The 20563-nt window shown below is 38.4% G+C and overlaps 2 protein-coding genes and 1 long non-coding RNA gene across 52 annotated transcripts in view; 1 reads left to right on the top strand and 2 right to left on the bottom strand.

Annotated features, from left to right (window-relative positions):
* The window catches only part of LOC134806060 (protein tramtrack, beta isoform), a 552198-nt gene extending 537669 nt beyond the window's left edge, over positions 1-14529 (bottom strand). For 47 of the 50 annotated variants that reach the window (XM_063779294.1, XM_063779314.1, XM_063779300.1 and 44 more), the window contains exons 1-4: positions 14370-14528; positions 14028-14263; positions 13384-13941; positions 13227-13301 (exon numbers count right to left, since the gene is read on the bottom strand). In XM_063779294.1, coding sequence (XP_063635364.1) covers positions 13227-13301; positions 13384-13941; positions 14028-14238 — 844 coding nt within the window. In that variant the 5' untranslated portion in view covers positions 14239-14263; positions 14370-14528. Of the gene's footprint in view, positions 1-13226; positions 13302-13383; positions 13942-14027; positions 14264-14369 lie in introns of all 50 variants that reach the window. The other 3 variants (XM_063779274.1, XM_063779273.1, XM_063779275.1) reach the window with 1 other exon arrangement.
* The window catches only part of LOC134806074 (AN1-type zinc finger protein 6), a 254528-nt gene that overhangs the window by 101436 nt on the left and 132529 nt on the right, over positions 1-20563 (top strand). The gene's annotated exons all lie outside the window — the stretch shown is intronic.
* LOC134806085 (uncharacterized) lies at positions 9577-11545 on the bottom strand. The gene is made up of 2 exons (XR_010146463.1): positions 11124-11545; positions 9577-10013 (listed from the first exon to the last, which is right to left on the bottom strand). It is a non-coding gene; the product is annotated as an uncharacterized LOC134806085 (long non-coding RNA).

Genomic DNA, 20563 nt, shown 5'->3' with positions numbered 1-20563 from the left:
TGTGTGTAACTCGGGGCGTAATAATATTGCAAACTCGAGTCTATAAATCGCTCCGGCAAGCCGTCGCGATTTAACTTACTCTCGTTTGCAATATTCAACTTACGCCCCATGTTGCACAATGTACTATAAATACGACTTACGTAGCACAGACAATAATTAGCTGCTGTAGGTATACATTAACCCTTTACCATGCCCCTAAGAACTAGCGTGTCTTCATACGTACTGTATATACTGAAAACCGTATTGAACGCCTTGTAAAAAATGTATTTACGAAAGTCGGAGATGTTCCTTTAAACCAGAAATAAAAATGTGGGTTACGGTTATCCCATCGCCTGTCTAAGTAATTAGTTAACTGTCATACTCGATTTTGTCTTATTATATTCTTGATCAGGCGAAGGGATATATTCGTCTCACATCTTATATCGGTTATCATAGTCAAGGTTTAACTCCAAGTCTACTACGAAACATTATATCAATCACTGAATCGCTCTAGGTTGAACACAAAAACAGTTTTATTACTTACGTGAGTTTTTATGACATGACAAGACAATTTACCGGGCCATGGGAGTGTGCTACTCTGCAGCGGCGCCACCATAATGAATACCAATGAATTATATAGTGAAATGATGTACCTAAAAGGTACATCATGTACGTATAATGTTTATGGCTGTACCTGTGATAGGAAACGAAATAATCGACAAAGAAAGTGGCGCCGCTGGGGAGCATACTCCCCAGCGGCGCCACACAGTACTCATAGATAGAAATGATATTAGCAATTTTTTTCTTATGTAAATTGATGTACTAATGCTGTTTATTACGTACCTATTGAAAAAAAGAATTATTTTGCATTGATTAGTGATTTTATTTACATTTTAATTCCGCGTTCCACCTAAACGGTATGAGTTGTAAGAGAGGCGCGCGGGTGAGCGAGATGGAGATAGAAATTCTTCCCGCCGGACCGCGCTCCCGCGGCCCGTTCTGATTTTCAATAATAAATATTTTTGTTTTTGCTTTCGTTATGTTTCTGTGTCTGTACTTCTATATCAAAAGGAAAATTATATTAAGTACGTTATATTTTTTATATTTAAAAGTATATAATTAAATAACATTTTCTGTATGATAGTTTCAGATAAGAATTTTATCTTGTTTCATTGCGATTTTCAGTAGTCGGGTTTTAGCTTTTGAACTTATTTTTATCAATAATATTTTTATTTTGGCTTTCGTTATGTTCATGTGTATGTAAAAAGAAAAATTGTTATTGGTTTTACAAGGGGGCAAAGTGTTGTTTAACCGCTCGTGCTAATATTGATACCCGAGCAAGCGAAAGATTCCAAAATTATATAAAAAAAGCGAATTATTGGTTCGAATAATCGAATCTTGAGCGTTGCGAGGGTTTTCGCGACACAACATTTTTCACCACACCAACCCGACGAAAATACTAAATGTAAAATATCAAAGAAATAAATGAATAAATATCATAGGACATTTTTACACAAATTGACTAAGCCCCGCGGTAAGCTCAAGAAGGCTTGTATTGTGGGTACTCAGACCACGATATAAATATATATATCTAATATATATATATTTATATCGTGGTCTGAGTACCCACTGAATACCCAGTATATATATATAATTATATATAATATATAAATACTTAAATACATAGAAAACATCCATGACTCAGAAAAAAATATCTGTGCTCATCACACAAATAAACGCCCTTACTGGGATCCGAACCCATGACCATCGGCTTCACAGACAGGGTCACAACCCACTAGGCCAGACCTGTCGTCAAAATCAAACCAAATCAAATATGTATAAATGATTTTTTTCTAATATATTTATCGTTCATTATAATCATTAAAAGTCAATTCTACCAGCCAGCATAAGTTAACAAGTTCAATAGAGTTAGACCAAGAAAAGTCTGCAGTGAATTTGATAGCGCACGCAGTGCAAGTGTTATTTATATGTCATAATTTCATAGAAGTTTGACGTTTAAAATGGGCTATCAAAATCGCTGCAGACTTTTTTCGGTCTAACTCTATTGAACTTGTTAACTTATGCTGGCTGGTATAATTGACTTTTACTATACGCGATATAATCCGTTTTAATAGTTTTATTTCATGAGTAAAAATCGCGGTAACCGAAGACTACATATTATAATACGTAACGTATAAGTTAACAACTCAAAATTTGCATTAGGTAATTTAATTTTCACCACACCAGCTTGGAAAGACTTACTTTGCACTTCAAAAACGGATAGCAAAGTTGCACTTTGCTATCAGTAATTCACGTGTGAGGCAAAGTAATCAAATGAAAATTTTGAGTAGTTTTCTTATGTTTACTGGTAGAATTGACTTTTAAATGATGATTTTCGATGATAAATATTTAATAACATTCATTTGAATTTGATTTGGTTTGATTTTGTTTGATATTTTACATTTAATATTTGCTTCGGGTTGGTGTGGTGAAAAATTTTGTGTTTCACTCGGAGGCAAATTTTGTTTAACCCTCGTGCTTTGAAACCCTCGCAACGCTCAAGATTCCATTTTTCGAACCACTCGCTACGCTCATGGTTCAATTTTGGAATCTTTCGCTTACTCGGGTATCAATATTAGCACGAGCGGTTAAACAACAACTTTGCCCCCTTGTAAAACAAATAACTATTTCACTAGACCAACTGGTAAAAAGGCTCTCTTGATTGTTCAAAAATTTTGTTTGATATTGATATCTTACAGTTCATATTTTCTCGGGTTGGTGTGGTGAAAAATTTTGTATTTCACTCGGGGGCAAATTTTGTTTACCGGCTTTAACGCTCATGCTTTGAAACCATGCTTTAGCTTGAAAACGAGCGGTTAAACCACACTTTGCCCCTTTGTAAAACCAATAACTATTTTTCTTTTTACATACACATGAACATAACGAAAGCCAAAACAAAAATATTATTGTTAAAACAAAGTTCAAAAACTAAAACCCGACTACTGAAAATCGCAATGAAACAAGACAGAATTCTTATCTGAAACTATCATAGGGACTGTCCATAAATTACGTCATCGATTGTTGACGATTTTCGACCCCCCCTAAAATCATCCAAAAATCATGCTTCGAATGACCCCGTTTCCTCCTACATCATGCTACCATCATCCGATATCCAGACCCCCCCACCTAATTTGAAATGACGTAATTTATGAATAGCCCCATATAGAAAATGTTATTTAATTATATACTTTTAAATATAAAAAAATACAACGTACTTAATATAATTTTCCTTTTGATATAGAAGTACAGACACAGAAACATAACGAAAGCAAGAACAATAGTTATTTGTACAACAAGAGATCAAAGTTTGATATTTCTTCGAGTGCTTATTTTGAGTCCCGTGCAAGCGAAAGATTCTATAATAGATTCACGAGCGTAGCGAGTGAATCTAATTTAGAATCTTGAGCGTAGTAAGGGATTCAAAAGCGCACGAGATGTAAATAACTTTGATCTCGTGTAGTACACAAAATTTTTCACCCTAAGCAGTGAGAACATACCTAGAGGGACAGAGATAATAGAACCCAAGTATATCGAACTTGTATTAGACCCCGTATGTTGAAATGACATTTGACTATAAAGGTCACTTGAATGTCATTTTGTCTCACTCAGTGAGCAAAATCGCATTTTGCTCACTGAGTGAGACACACTCAGTTTTTAAGAAGCAAAGTACCCTTGTTCGAGCTGCTGAGGTGAAAAAATATTTATTATTGAAAATCGGAGCGGGCCACCGGGAGCGCGGTCCGGCGGGAAGAATTTCTATCTCCATCTCGCTCACCCGCGCGCCTCTCTTACAACTCATACCGTTTAGGTGGAACGCGGAATTAAAATGTAAATAAAATCACTAATCAATGCAAAATAATTCTTTTTTTCAATAGGTACGTAATAAACAGCATTAGTACATCAATTTACATAAGAAAAAAATTGCTAATATCATTTCTATCTATGAGTACTGTGTGGCGCCGCTGGGGAGTATGCTCCCCAGCGGCGCCACTTTCAATGTCGATTATTTCGTTTTCTATCACAGGTACAGCCATAAACATTATACGTACATGATGTACCTTTTAGGTACATCATTTCACCATATAATTCATTGGTATTCATTATGGTGGCGCCGCTGCAGAGTAGCACACCCATGGGAAGAATAGCTCCCGCACAGTTAAACTCTAACAAGGCCAGGGGATAATGTCACCCCACATCCTAATTCTGGTCATACACAATAATGCATGAATATTTAGCAATGTTTACGATTACATTACCTTTCAACACTCAAAATCTACAAAATATCCGTAGTTTACTGAAATTAGAGTTCAAGTGAATTTAAACGGCTGCCAAAGATATATTACGCGATTTAGAATTGTGAATGAAGATCATAAAATACTATTTTCAGGGATTGGCAAAATATTTTGTAGGAGGTTTGGAGTTAAAACCTGACTACGGTAACCGATATAAGATGTGGGAGGAATATATCCCTTCGCCTGGTAAAGGGTTAAGGCCCCTGTACACAATGGGCCAGCGTGGGCCAGTCTGGGGGACACATTTATGCGTTAGAGGGAGCAAGTGATACCGCATGGCTGAGTCCCTTGGACTGGCCGGCGCTGGCCCATTGTGTACAGGGGCCTTTACAGAGGGCATCCTTGAACAAGGTCCTCTTTGCACATAGGCACCCTCTGCATTTAACTCACTATAAGAGGCTATCAATGTTATCTCAAAATCTTTATTATTACTTATTTACTTGTTGCCGAAACTCCAATAATAAGTGAACTTTGTGATATTATGTACTATCTATTTTGCTATACCTACCCATTCCAGGATCCATGTCATGCCGTACAGGGTGAAACGCCGGAGTGGGATTAGTGGGTAGCAGAAGGAAGGAGCAGCAAGTCCCACACACCCGTGCGTAAACGCATTGAACTCCGTCAAAAAAAACATGTATCTGACTTCTAGTGGGTCTCTGCTTCTAAATATATCTTTCGTCTTTTTTTAATACTTTATAGCCTACAAGCTTTTATCGCCAACTGTACTTTTAAACCTATGGCCACCTCGGGTCTCCGTCATAATTATAATGAAGTAGTTCCTGATTCGCCGGATTCTTATTTCTGTCGAATTTCTCAGTTACAGAAAATGTCCTATTGTGCAACAACAATATGGCATTAGTATATTACATAATAAAATATTTCCGAACGCTTTCTTTGCCTGACCGGTCTTATTGCATATATAAATAATATTCCGATTAAACAAGAAACCAGTGAATCGGGAACTATAATTTCCATCATCAGATCAGACTGATTTCAGCATAATCCCTTACCACTTTGTAGTTCCGTAATAGTAACTCCTTCTCCTCGCTTGCACTTATCATACCTATTTAGGTAGGTACATTTCTCTGTATGATGTTGTAAAATCTGAATACATATTTATATAGCTGGTGTTTTATGCTTGATATTTATGCAGATTTTCTATTTTGCTTCACCTACATATACTTTTTTTTAAGCTAACCACTGATACATGACAGTGACCAAGGATTGCCTATATATGTACCTACACCGATAACACCGTCTGTTTAAAGTTTCTATTTTTATTGTTAGCTTTAGGTATATAATATTGCAATGATATATAGCAATATCTAAACAGATCTATTAGCAACTTTTCCAACCAAACCGCTGATTTTCTTCATTAGGTTCATTTAAGACCTCACACTAGATAGATAGATGTAGGGTAACTAAAAGCACAAGAGCACTTTCATGAAAATCACAAGGGAGAAAGAAAAAATGTTTCGAAAAATGTCTAATCACCAATGATAAGTATAAAATATCGCCATTTAAGTAGTTGACAAAAACTTGGCCCAAAGAGGAAAGAGGATAAACAAATATTTTTCAGAAAATCTATTAAAATCATTTTTCTTTCTCCAAATCGGCTTTGTACAGTCGCCATCAGATATATCGGACCGACCGAGCTGCTTAAAAATATCTGAACACGCACTATAACCTCTTGACAATAGAGGTCTGTTCAGATATTTGTGAGCGCCTTGACCGCTCCGTTATATCTAATGGCGACTGTACTTTCCAAGAACTAATTTTAAGCTTATTTTTAGTGTTCGGTTTTCATTCACCGCCTCATTTGTTTAAAATACCCCATAATAGCCATAATACATAATTATATGATATTTTATTTTGTATTTTGTTTTTCTTTAAATAAGTGGTGGCAACTGTATTGGTTTATGAAGTATGTATAGACATTAGTTATAACTGTTATAAGAAACATGTACCGTTTGTGCCCAAATAAACATTAAAACATATATATATGTAGGTACAACTTACGATCCGATATGAGGCAAGTACAATCGGGGACATTCGCGGTGAACCACCTTAAGGGCAAAAATCGTTTACGTCTTGCAGACGGTCAGGCGATATCATAAAAGTGATGAACAAATAGCATGGCACTTAAAAATGTACCTAGGTGTTGTCCTTACTACCTATTGTTTGCCTCATTACCTGTTTTTACCCTTTTCATTATTAAGATAAAGAACCCTAAATGCAGCGTAATTGGTTATCTCTATGGGAGGCGGAGTTTAGCTCGCTCGTAAGGATCGAGGTATAATTTTTGAGAAGTGGTTCACCGGGAATGTCCCCGATTGTACAGAGTCATTGTGATTTGTGAATGAGACTAGTAGCGCCATCTAGCTGTAACCTTACTATATTACAAATGCGAAAGTAACTCCGTCTGTTAAATAGCTGTTCTGTCAACTAAATCCCTGAACGGATTTAGATGAAATTTGGGAAGTAGATAGTTTGAGGCCCGGGGAAGAGCATAGTAGTAATCATCATCATCATTCCACGCTGACGAAGTCGCGGGCAGAAGCTTGATATGATAAAACTGAGTACCTATTACAGGCGGTTCAAAATGAAACAATAGTATATCAGCATAGACATGCATGTATTTAATCAAAGGGGTCATCCATTAATTACGTCACACGAATTTCTAGGTTTTTTGACCCCTCCCCCCCCCTTGTCACATTTGGTCACATTTGGCAAACCCCTCCCCCCTAGTGTGACGTCACATTTTTTCTACGAAATCGCCAAATCGAATTAAGTAAGTACCTAAGTATTATTAATATTTTATCAAAATATTTTTGACGATATAAATATTAGTAATTTTATAACCCAAAACTGCTTAGGAAAGAAAATTAAAAGAATAAAAACGATTATCGTTTTAAAAACTTGTTATTTAAATGTACAGCGAATAAAATAATCAAAAAAAAAATTCGGTTACTGATGAAGTTAAAGTGACGTCACAAAGTTTGTGTCTCCCCCCTCCCCCATGTCACAATATGTCACATTTTCTGGACCCCCTCCCTCCCCCTAAACGTGTGACGTAATTAATGGATGACCCCAAAGTAATAACACATACAGACATCCAGACTTACGTACCTTTCACACGATGCAGTTCCCACCACCCGCGATAAATATATGCCTAGATATTATTATAGCTATTGAATGTGTATTTTGTTCAATCAATATTAACATACTTAATTTCCCATACACAGAACTAGTAAAATACAGGTGTCGGGCGTTTTCTAAAATAAATATTGAAAACCTGATTCTTTCAAATCTGGACGTCCTTGTGCTCATTATACTCAGAATCGACAGCATTCTCCATTACACCATTAAAAAAAGATGTCCCAAAATGTCCATTGCATTACGTCAAGTTTAGTATGAATTGTTTTTTCACTTGTACCTATGTGCGTGACGTAGTGAAACGTACAATTTTCATACAAATTTTTGGGACATTTTATTTTATCATCAGAATTGAATATGATCGTGAATATGCTAGTGAAAGAACCCAAAAACGCCGGGATCTGTGAGAATCAGGTTTTCGATATTTATTTTAGAACATTATTTATATGCATAGTCCAGTTATTAAACTACTAACTCCATCTATTGCTAAACGTGGTAATCGTTCAAGGGCAGTATTTGATTTTATTCCAACTTACAATATGTATAATATTAAACAATAAATGGATTTATGATAAATTATGTGATGTTTATCATTTCCTACTTCTAATAAACAAATAATAACTTTTATTGCTTAACATATAACTCAGCTCGGTATAGTACCACTGGCGCCATCTGTTGGAAATCTTAGTATTTCAAGTAATGTTATCACTGCTATCACTTATTTGTTATTTTGCCTAATTTTCACGAGTTGCGATTTATATTTATTTCATTTATTTTACCCTATACATATTAAAAATCCTTTGAACGGCCGTCATTAACTAACCAAAATGCCATAATATTACATTTCACAGCAAATCAAAGTGCCAAAAATATGTATACACTATGTACCTTAATAACATGAGCAATAAGGGCAATTTTTTTTGGCACTATCCATAGATATTTGTAGACGTGTCTGTAGTTGGAACCCGGCGACGTGTCGCCGCGTCATACAATTTCGACCCCATAGGGTTCATCCATATAAAGACACAGCAACAAGGGCAGGGGGGTCATGCCAAGTATGACAGTACGAATTAAGAGCCCATCATCAACGTGCACCTAGCGCCACTGCAAAATAAAATCGTGATTATTTCAATTTAACGACAGGTATTTAAAAAAAAGGGGGCCGCTTTGTACTGTATTCAATTATTTTGCAGTGGCGCTAGTGTGCACGATGATGGGCTCTTCTCTATATCCGCTCTTCGATATGTCCGCAACGCAGGTTCAACGCCAAAGACTGATTAATCGGTCACAGACCACAGAGCAACCTAAGACCTACGTGCATATGCATAAAGTTCATTTTCAGTGTAGACACTTCGGTACGTGGCGTCCGCGTAACCGCTGTGTTTGACACGGCGTCGAAAAGGTTAAATCGACAAGAGTTGCGAATTACCTATTCGCACGTGTATCGTTAGTTTTACAGTACATTATGGCCCTTTAACCTTTTCGACGCCGTGTCAAACACAAAAGCTTCTCACCACTCTGACGCCACGTCACCGAAGAGTCAAAACTGAAATTGAACTTTATGCATATGCATGTTGCTCTGTGGTCTGTGACCGATTATTCCGTCTTTGGCGTTGGACCTGCGGTGCGGATATATCGGTCATTGGCGTCCAAAAGGTTAAACTTTTGACATACGCACGAAAAGTGCTATTTTACGCACTAGTGCGGGAAAATAGGACCATAATTATAGATGGTCAAGCAAATCTTGTCAGTAGAAAAAGGCGCGAAATTCAAATTTTCTATGAGACGATATCCTTTCGCGCCTACATTTTTCAAATTTGCCGCCTTCTACTGACAAGATCTGCTTGACCCAGTATATGTACTGTAAGGCTAGGTACACACGGCGTTAATTTTTCCCGTATACCGTAAACGGGATTTTATCGAATACCGTAGTGACAGCAAAATTTGTGTAGAGACGTTCAAAATCGTTCAGACGGCTAGACGGCTTTCCCGCATAGACGCCGTGTGAACGACTTTGAACGTTTCCTTACAAATTCGGCTGTCACTACGGTACTTATTCGATAAAATCCCGTATACGGTATACGGAAAAAAATTACGCCGTATGAACCTAGCCTAATAGTTATTTACGATACAAGTGCGGAAAAGAGGAAATTCGAAAAAATACTACTAGTTGCGAATTACCTATTCGCACGTGTATCGTACGTTTTACAGTACATATCGTCAGGTGACAAGCAAAACTCACTAATTACTACCACAAGTTAATAGCCATAGTGAACCATATTAATACCTAAATAAGTAGATTTTTGTAAGTAATTAGAATTTTGCTCGTCACCTGACTATATGGCCCTTTAAACTGAGATACGCACGAAGTGCTATTTTACGCATTAGTGCGGGAAAATAGGACCATGTTCTGTAAGGGCCCTTACGCACTAGCGGTTAACCGCGGGGGCGGCTGGCCGCGCGGCCAGCTGCTTTTCCAATTTAGTATGCAACCGCTTGTGATCGTACGCACTAAAGCCCCTGCTACACGGCAGCCGACAAGCCTACTAACCGTCTGACCTTGGTCTGTCCTTGGTGTGTGGGTCCGTCTGAGTTGTCTGGCTAGACGGTGGCAAACCACAGTGTGTTCAGAACTCGCGGACGGACAACACGTATTGCAAGCGGACAAAATGGCCCCTAACCTTTCAGAAAGTTGGCGTGGCATTAGTACCTACTCAGTGGCGTATGGCCCTAAGGGCGGCGTATGCCACCCCTGGCGGATTGCATTTTGTTTTTCTTCCTTCACTTCTGGGGCGGCAAAACTTATTGGCCGGGGCGCCAAATTTCATAACCTACCTACTCATACTAGTGCAATGACAAAAAAATAAGTTTTTGGCAAAAAATTAATTTTTGGTACAAGCTTTTATCGCTGACTGTACTTTTCTTTCCATAGGCAACTAATACTCGTCGAGACAATTCTAAAAACCCCAAACACAATTAGGTCGCGTTGTTCTATCACAGGGTTCCTATGGCCACCTCCTGTCTCCATCATCAGATCAGCTCTATGGTACCATAATAATGCATTGTCACCCGACTTATATATGTATGCAAATTTTCAGCTCCATCGGAAACTAGAAAGTGGGTCTAATTTAACTTGCAAGATTTGACCCGTACAAACATATTTATATACTTACGATTAGGTATATTGCAAGTTAATAAAAAGTTTGTTAAAAAAAGAAAAGGGTATATGAATGAAACACTGGCTCAAAAAACGGCATTTGTTGAGTCATTTCAACTTAATGAATTCGCTGGACTACGCTACGGGGACATACATAACTTTCTGAGAATGAAGAGGAAAGTATTTGATAAATTATTAGAAATGCTACTGAGTACCCATGGCATGGCTATTAACCACACGAGCGCACACGGCGCGTCCTCCAAGCGAAATGGCCTAGTGCGGTCGGCGTCGGGCGGCTACACGGTTCCGGACCGACCGCTCAGACCGCGGTCGCTGGCGCGCGCTCGCATGCCAAGGGCGTCCGGAGGTCAAACGAAATTTTGTTGGTAACGACTGTCTACACGGTCCGGGACAGACCAAGGCCACGCGGTTTGGGGGCTTGTCGGCTGCCGTGTAGCAGGGGCTTTAACCGCCACAAAATTTTAACCGCGGCGGTTGAATGAAGAGCTGCGGCCCGCTTCGCGGCTGGCCGCCAACTTGTCTATACGCACTGGCGGTTCAGGGTGCGGCGAGCCGCCGATGAGTTTGTAGCGACGTATCCGTCCACTACGTTATTATTTAGCATGTAGATATAGAATGATTATTTGATTAATAATTAAAAATAAAATACTTAGATTATTTTTTTAATTTATCTTCGTGAGTCTTCAGTTCTTGAAAATAACTTGCGAACTGACCAAATTCGTTGAGTTTCTAGTAAAGGATGAATCCACTATCCTTTTTTTATTTTTCTTTCAGTGTTTTAGGTAGTACAAATATATAACACAAAGCTACCTCAACGGCATCCATTTTGTTAATGGACCCAAGATGCTGAGCGGTCCAGCCGCTTAACGCGGTTGCATCGCGGTTTCATCGCGGCTGGCCGCCATATATCAACCGCGTCAGGCGGCTGGCCGCTTAAACGAACCGTTTAAGCGGCCAACCGCAAGTGGGCCCTAACAGTACATTACATACCTAGAGGCAAATTCGTAAATGCTCCAGATAAATATGCGATCTGGGGCTTAACGAATTACCGCCCGTGGTTTGTATAAAGTTTTAAGTCTTGCCTTGGCCAGGAAGTGAGATTTTCTTCGTCCCGTGGGAAGAAAATCCCACTTAGGGCCACCCCACATCTAGCGTCCCTCGAGCGTCGGCGTCTACAACTCTATGGCCGACGTCGACGCAACTGCGCAGCGACGTCACTTTCCATAGCGCTGACCAGACGCCGACGCTAGAGGGACGCTAGATGTGGGGTGGCCCTTACGGGCCTAGGGTGACGTAAGTTATTTACGATACAAGTGCGGAAAAGAGGAAATTCGAAACGTGTGGCGATATATTAAAACACGACCGAAGACAGCGTTTTAAATCGACACGAGTTGCGAATTACCTATTCGCACGTGTATCGTACGTTTTACAGTACATATGGCCCTTTAAACTTGATATACGCACGAAATGCCATTTTACGCACTAGTGCGGGAAAAAGAGGACCATATGTACTGTAAAAGCCATTTTCTACGCGATGCCAATAGCGTACTTTTTCACTATTACAAACCAGTTATTCTAATTACATTCCAAACTGCAACGCCGACAAATTGTCCCCTGCATTTGCTGTTCGTAAAGCATACATTTTAAGTCGTTCGTAAAACGGTCGTATTGTATCCCAATCTTTCAGTCTGAAATCAGCAAATGGGCGCTGCATATATCATTCAAATTTGTCCCAGCTTCACAGAGCGGGGGCAAACTGAATGACCCGTAAAATGGATGTTCGCTCTGCTCCAGTGAGAGTATCGCTCTATATAACGGTCCCGCTCGCAGGTTACCAAATTTAGGGCAGATACAGACTGCTACTACGTCGGCATGCAGTTCCCATACAAGCTGCAGTCTATATCAGCTCTAATTGTAAGTATAAATACCCATTCCCTTGAACTTAGCAGTGGAAATAACCGTACTTACTAGAAATTAGATTTATACATCAAGTACAAGTGATGTATAAATCGATCTAGCATTACACGTTTCAAAAGGGCTCATTTTCGTACAATTTTTTATAGAGAAATGAGCTCTTTAGTAAGAGATTCCTCCGAAGTTGCAGCATATTTACAATAACCAATTGACCATAAACCTTTAGTATACCAACCTCGTTACCAGTACTCCATCAGCGAAAAAGTTTACCAGACCAATAACCGTTTACCTTTTTTCATGATGTACCTTTTGTTACCATATTCATAATTACCATAAAGTTTTACCAGATTACCATATCACGTACCCATACATACAACTATTGTTCAACAACACATTGAAGAATAGTTAAAAAATGGAAATAAATCTGCAACAGGCAATTTACGTTACTAACTACAACTACTTAAGCTAACTTACAAATTTCATTTCTACGTCTAGAGACATGATAAACCTTGAGCAAATTTAACGGTATCAAAAAGGTAAGTTATGAATAGGTTTATCATATCTAGGCCGATCGGACGCGACATACGATGCCCGCAAGATAGTATGCCCTGCCCGACCAGTTTAACCGGAGTGTGCAAACCTACCTTGCGCATCACCTACTGCTCCACCTTCCGCACCACCAGTCAAATTGCCATCGCCAGTCGTTGAGCCATCGAATCCTGCAACAACAAAATATAGAAGTTAATATTTGTATGCCCCCATTAATTATAAAAACAATGAACAAATAAGTATAATATTTACCAGTCATTTCCATATTAGAGTCATCTTCGCCGAAATTTGTTTCATCATTATTCGTTCCATCATCGTCATCATCCCACATACTTTCGTTAACAAATTCGGGTTCCATTTTGGGTGCCACAGCGTTGTTTTCATCTTCGTCAGGTATCGTAACAAATTCTTCTTTAGCTGATCCAGATGGTCCGGCTTCTAATGGGTCCACACATTTTCGTTTCACAGGTCCAGATTGTGAAGATGACGAATTGTTTGATGCTATTGATGGCCTATTTGGTCGCTTAATTGCTACTGGAGTTGAGGAGGGCTTAGAATCTAAATCAGTCTCTAACTTAGTCATAACAGATTGCCTTTGTTGTGACGACCTCGGGCCTGGCCTTGAGGTCGGCTTTGGTTTGGATGGCGTGGAACTTTCTTCATTTTGATTACCGGTTAAACCTTTCACTTGAAGCTGTTCCGCGGTACTAATAAACGACGCTAACTCTTCTTGCTTAACATTAACTTCACCTTGGTACATAAACTGTAATAAGTCCCTTAACGCTGAATGACTAACATCTTTTAAAAATACTGAAACAAAGAAAAACATCATTAGTACACTGTCCCGTTAAAACACTAAATAAACATCGGCAAATAAAATAATAGAAGATCCTTACCTATTGGATGCTGAGTTGGGTTCATTTTGAACATCTCCTGGAAGTAGGGAGAACATACTGATAGAACTAATTTGTGTGCCTGCAATAGCCTGCCTTCGGCAGCTAATGTGACATCTACTAAATCTCCACGCGACAGCAGGCCATGAAAGCCTGCTGACATATTTGCGTGGAAATTGTTCCAACATAATGAAAATTGTTCGTCCGACGCCATGATGGCGACGTTTATTTCTTGAACCCTGAAACAAAGAAAAAAATATTTAATACAAAATCACTTTAAACAAACTCCACTATGACCCGCAACGCAATTAAACTGCAACTTCACTCAAAATAATGGATATTTACCTATCCTAATACTTTGTACTTTATAATTCCGATATTAGAAACATTTGAAAAAAATAAAACAATGTTTCTAATAATGCACTGCACACTTGTTCATCCCACGTCCTCCCCGTTTGAGCGCTGTTCACGGTATGATGACGCAAACGCGACGTATACTGTGTCGTCACAGGAGTGGGGAGATTCCACAATATGGGATGAAAAAGAATTTAGTCGAAATTTGCTAAAATACGAATTAAAATTTAGCACAAAGTAGTGCAATAGTTATAATATCAATTTCCACATAAAATAAGACCATATAATCTACAGAAAAAGCCTGAAATAAAATAATGTAACGCTGCCATTTGATTAAAGGTTGTAGCCAGACGAGGTATAGGTATATTTTTAGGAATTTATATTTTTCACGATTATAGTTAGTAAATAGTTATACTTTATTTATTATGGATTAATTATGAATCATTCACATTGGTTTTCATAGAGGAACTGATTAAAATAATATAACGCCGAGATGACGAGGTTAAACAAAAATACCTTAAATTGAATATGGCTGAGAGACCTTAGAAAACATACAAAAAAGCTATAAAGTGGCTTGTATAAAAATAATTACCAAAATTATTGTGCACTCGGTTTATATTTGAAATGAGGCTTATTAAACAAATTGTTATTTCTCGCCATGATAAAACGAGTACAAAAATAATAATGGAGAACATTTCTAACACTAACATTTTATATTTTGTCAAATTTGTATGAGATAAACAATTAAAAAAATTAAATGAAAAAACAAAAAAACAATTAAAAAATTTACAATAATAATTAAGACACTACATGGACTTTTCACTCAGTAAAGCGATTTTCCATGCTACATAATCAATTAAAGCAATTAAACGCAATCCAAAAATAAATAATCTTCATACATGAAATAAAATGTTCACTAAAAATATTATTTAAACCACCATCAGCGTTTGACGCCGCAAACTTGAGATAGCTATAGCTTAGACGCTCTTTACGGTTGCTTTATTGAAAAATAGTCTTTGTGTTCATACACATAACGTTCTAATCAGAATGCATTTATATTCCACAATAATGTTGCCACATGAAATAAAATTTAATCTTTGGGGAAAATTTGGTATGGGTATGGAAATTGTTTTGTTTTTTTTATTAAGTACAGTCACCTACAATAATATGTTACTCTTCGATCGCCGTAATATGTGACACGCTCTTATGGCTCTACAAATGAGATCGTGTGAATCGTGTCAGATATTTTTGCGGCCTACATTGTGTGAGCTTTTAGTACATTGTGCAACATGGGGCTTAAGTTGAATATTGCAAACGAGAGTCAGTTAAATCGCGACGGCTTGCCGGAGCGATTTATAGACTCGAGTTTGCAATATTATTACGCCCCGAGTTACACACAATGTTTTTCATCACACTTGCGATACAAAAATTAAGTATAAAGACAAAAATCTGTTAATTATGGCACTAGAAACTTCATAACTCCCTAGGGAGAACGCTTTTTCTATAACTCCCGCTAAACCTGTGGAATTGCACGTAAGATACGAAAATACCTATATGTGGTATTATCTATGAAAAGGGACCTTATTGTCGATGGCGCTTACGACACTAACATCGATGAGCACAAAACGTAGTAGTTTAAAATTGGGGATTCTGGCCCATTTTAGTTATTTTGATTTCCAATTTAGCAATTAAGTTTCTTTGATTACTGGAACATTCAATGTTGCTGTCTATCCAATGCGGAGGTCAATTTATGTTATGTGACGCTGATGAACTTATCAGTCATCGGGTTTAAAGGTCCCTTTGTAGTTTTTTATAAATAACTCGTAAACGGTGACCTGTAGCAAAAATGTTCTGATACATAAGTAATCTGCGTAAAATTGTCTACATTAAATATGCTATACACTTTTTCGCTAGGATCAGTATTTAAAAAAATATTTAAGGTAAAAAGTTAAATATGATCAATTGTTAATATTTTTTTGTAAATAACTCGTAAACGGTGGCCTGTACCAAAAAATGTTCTGATACATAAGTAATCTACTTAAAATCTACTCACACCAGAGGATGCTGAAGACCGGACGCTTAGCTAAAACGCTAGGTTGAAGGAGAAGAAGATTGATCCTAGCGAAAAAGTGTATAGAATATTTAAGGCGCTCTTATACTCGAGTTTTACGTTTTCAAGGGGGTGAAGCAGACGAGTGGTAGAACGGGCAGGGGGGCGCCCCGCGCGGCGCACCGCACCATTCCCGCGCAGCACGTCTACGTCCTTATTCTGACGACATCGGTATTCTGAATCGTCAGTTCCGGGATTTTTAGTTCGGCAATTAATATTGAAAAAGATTTATTAGTAAATTCGAATTTTGATGAGTACTTAATGAAATTAAAAACCGGACAAGCGCGAGTCGGACTCGCCCACTGAGCCCACCGAGGGTTCCGTACTTTTTAGTATTTGTTGTTATAGCGGCAACAGAAATACATCATCTGTGAAAATTTCAACTGTCTAGCTATCACGGTTCGTGAGATACAGCCTGCTGACAGACGGACGGACGAACGGACGGACAGCGGAGTCTTACTAATAGGGTTCCGTTTTACCCTTTGGGTAGGGAACCCTAAAAATGGTAGGTAAGACGGTGAGGTCGGTGAGTGTACCTAAATAATTATTAATTATATGTATACAATATGTACACTCATATTGTATACATATATATATATATATACTTGACTGATCATGTTTTTGTAAAAATCGATTTCGACTGGCAAAACATATTATTTTTTGGCAACCGGGTTTTTTAACCTAATTAGACCCCGCTGAATCCGAAATTGCCGGTTGATTGATCGAATTCTTGACTGGAAGTGAGATAGTTGATATTAAAGGTCCCTTTTTTTTAGTTTTTCGTAAATAACTCTTAAACGGTGGCGCATAGCAAAAATTTTCTTAAACATAAGTAATCTGCATAAAATTGCCTACAAGAAAGATTCCGTACAATTTTTCGCTAGGATCAATATTCAAAGAGATATTAAGGCGGGAAAGTTAATTATAATCACTTTTTGAAGGTCTCTTTTTTTAGTTTTTCGTAAATAACTTGTAAACGGTGGCCAATATAAAAAAAATTGTTAAACGTTAATAATCGACACAACATTTACAATAAAAAAAGATTTAGTACATTTTTAGCAGGGATCAATATTTAAAAAGATAATAAAGAGGGAAAGTTAATTATAATAAATTCTAAGGTTCCTTGTTTTTATTTTTTCGTTAATAATTTGAAAAGTATGACTCATAGCAAAAACAAATTTTATACAAATAATAAACATAAAATTTCCTACAAGAAACATGTAGAACACTTTTCGCTAGGATCAATATTTAAAAAGACAAAGCATCCGGTAAGTCAATTATAATCAATTTTAAAGTCCCTTTTTAGTTTTTTGTAAATAACTCGTAAACGGTGTCCCATAGCACAATAGGTTTTTATGAATAAATAATCTCCATAAAATTTTCTGCAAAAAACATCTGAACACTTTTCTCTAGGATCAATATTTAAAACGATATTAAAGGAAGAAAGTTAATCACAATCAGTTCACAGGTCGCTTTTTTTTCGTAAATAACTCGTAAACGGTTGCAACGGGGGCAGTTGCAAAAAATATTATACATAAATATTGAACATAAAATTGTCCACAAAAAAGGTTTTGTACACTTTTTCGCTACGATCAATATTTAATGAGGTATTAAAGGGGGTAAGTTAATTATAATCAATTTCCAGGTCCCTATTTTAAGTTTTTCGTAAATGACTCGTAAACGGTGGCCCATAGCAAAATAGGTTCTTAATGTTAACTAACCCCCCTTGGCTAAAAAGTGGCCTCCATGTTTAAAATTCATTTGTTTACGTAAGATGTCCGTCTTTGGGTCACGAATTTACATGTGTGTACCAAATTTCAACTTAATTGGTCCAGTACTTTTGAAGAAAATGGGCTGTGACAGACGGACAGACAGACAGACAGTCGCACGAGTGATCCTATAAGGGTTCCGTTTTTTCCTTTTGAGGTACGGGACCCTAAAAACTAAAAAAAGTGACATGTGAATTGATTGTAATGAACTTTCTTCCTTTAATATCGTTTTAAATATTGATCCTAGAGAAAAGTGTTCAGATGTTTTTTGCAGGAAATTTTATGTAGATTATTTATTCATAAAACCTATTTTGCTATGGGACACCGTTTAAGAGTTATTTACAAAAAACTAAAAAGGGACTTTAAAATTTATTGTAATTAACTTACCGGCTGCTTTGTCTTTTTAAATATTGATCCTAGCGAAAAGTGTTCTACATGTTTCTTGTAGGAAATTTTATGTTTATTATTTATGTGTGATCAACAGGGTAAAGACCGGTAGTGATCACCGAATCGTAAGAGGCACACTGAATATCAATATTAAACTTGAAAGGTCCAGCCTGATGAAGTCTACGCTCCGACCTACTCGAGCCCATGTTCAAAACCCCGAAAGCTTTCAACTCGAGCTCTCTAACCGCTTTGCTTGCCTAGAGAACTTGGCTTCAGTGGACGAAATCAACGACGGGCTAGTGGAAACTGTCCACACAGTAGGGTCTAAGTTTTTTAGACCCCGCCGTAAAGATAGACCTCAGAAATTGACCGAGCAAACCTTAAACCTCATGGCTGAACGACGCTCGCTACAGTTGCAGTCTCCCGATGACGCGGAGTCATATAGGCAGCTCAATAGACGTATATCTAAGTCCTTGCGACATGATCTGCGTCTCTTTAATACTAACCGTATTAAAGAGACTATTGAGCGAAACCAAGGCTCCAAAGTGTTCGCAAAGGACAAAGCAACGCAAGCAAAGCAAGGGTCTATTGGGCAAAGCCAGCTGACAAAGCTGAAACGGGAAGATGGCAGCATAGCGTCGAGCAAAGCGGAGGTTTTAGGTGAGATCGAGAGGTTCTATGGACAGTTATACACTTCGATCGCAAAGCCCGTTGACAGCTTGGTAGGAGATCCAAGAGCCAAGCTGTCCCGACATTATACCGAAGATATCCCGGACATCAGTCTGTACGAGATTAGGATGGCCCTGAAGCAGCTTAAGAACAACTAGGCGCCGGGCAAAGACGAAATCACTTCAGAGCTTCTGAGAGCGGGTGGAACACCGGTACTTAAAGTCCTCCAGAAGCTCTTTAATTCCGCCTTGTCCGAGGGCATAACGCCTGAAACATGGAATAGAGGCGAGGTGGTGCTGTTCTTCAAAAAAGGTGATAACAACCTATTGAAGAACTACAGACCCATCACGCTTCTGAGCCATGTCTATAAGCTGTTTTCAAGGGTCATCACGAACCGTCTCGAACACAGACTTGATGACTTCCAGCCTCCCGAACAAGCCGGTTTCCGAAAAGGCTATAGTACCATAGACCACATCCATACGCTGCGGCAAGTTATACAGAAGACCGAAGAGTATAACTTGCCATTATGCTTAGCGTTTGTGGACTATGAGAAAGCCTTCGATTCGGTGGAAACATGGGCGGTGCTTGAGTCTCTTCAGCGATGCCATATTGACTATCGGTACATCGAAGTGTTGAAGTGTTTGTATAATAACGCCACCATGTCGGTCCGAGTACAGGAGCAGAGCACGAGGGCGATTCCATTGCAAAGAGGCGTAAGGCAGGGAGACGTTATCTCTCCGAAACTGTTTACTGCCGTAATGGAAGACGCCTTCAAGCTCCTGGAATGGGAAGGACTTGGCATCAACATCAACGGCGAATACATCACTCACCTTCGGTTTGCCGACGATATCGTAGTCATGGCAAAGTCGATGGAGGAACTCAGCATGATGCTCGATGACCTCAACCGAGTTTCACAACGGGTGGGATTGAAAATGAACATGGACAAGACGAAACTTATGTCAAATGCCAATGTTGTGCCCATCCCAGTCTCTGTTGGGAACTCGGTACTCGAAGTTGTTGACTCGTACATCTACCTAGGACAAGTAGTACAATTAGGTACGTCCAACTTCGAGAAAGAGGTCAACCGCCGAATCCAACTCGGTTGGGCAGCGTGCGGGAAACTACGTAATGTCTTTTCGTCCGACATACCTCAGTGCCTCAAGACGAAAGTCTTTACTCAATGTGTGTTACCAGTGATGACTTACGGCTCCGAAACGTGGTCTTTCACTATCGGCCTCATCTCAAAACTC

This window comes from Cydia splendana, chromosome 2, assembly GCF_910591565.1.
Source record: "Cydia splendana chromosome 2, ilCydSple1.2, whole genome shotgun sequence".
In the NCBI taxonomy this organism is placed as follows: Eukaryota; Metazoa; Arthropoda; class Insecta; order Lepidoptera; family Tortricidae; genus Cydia; species Cydia splendana.
This window is presented reverse-complemented; position numbering and strand designations above follow the sequence as displayed.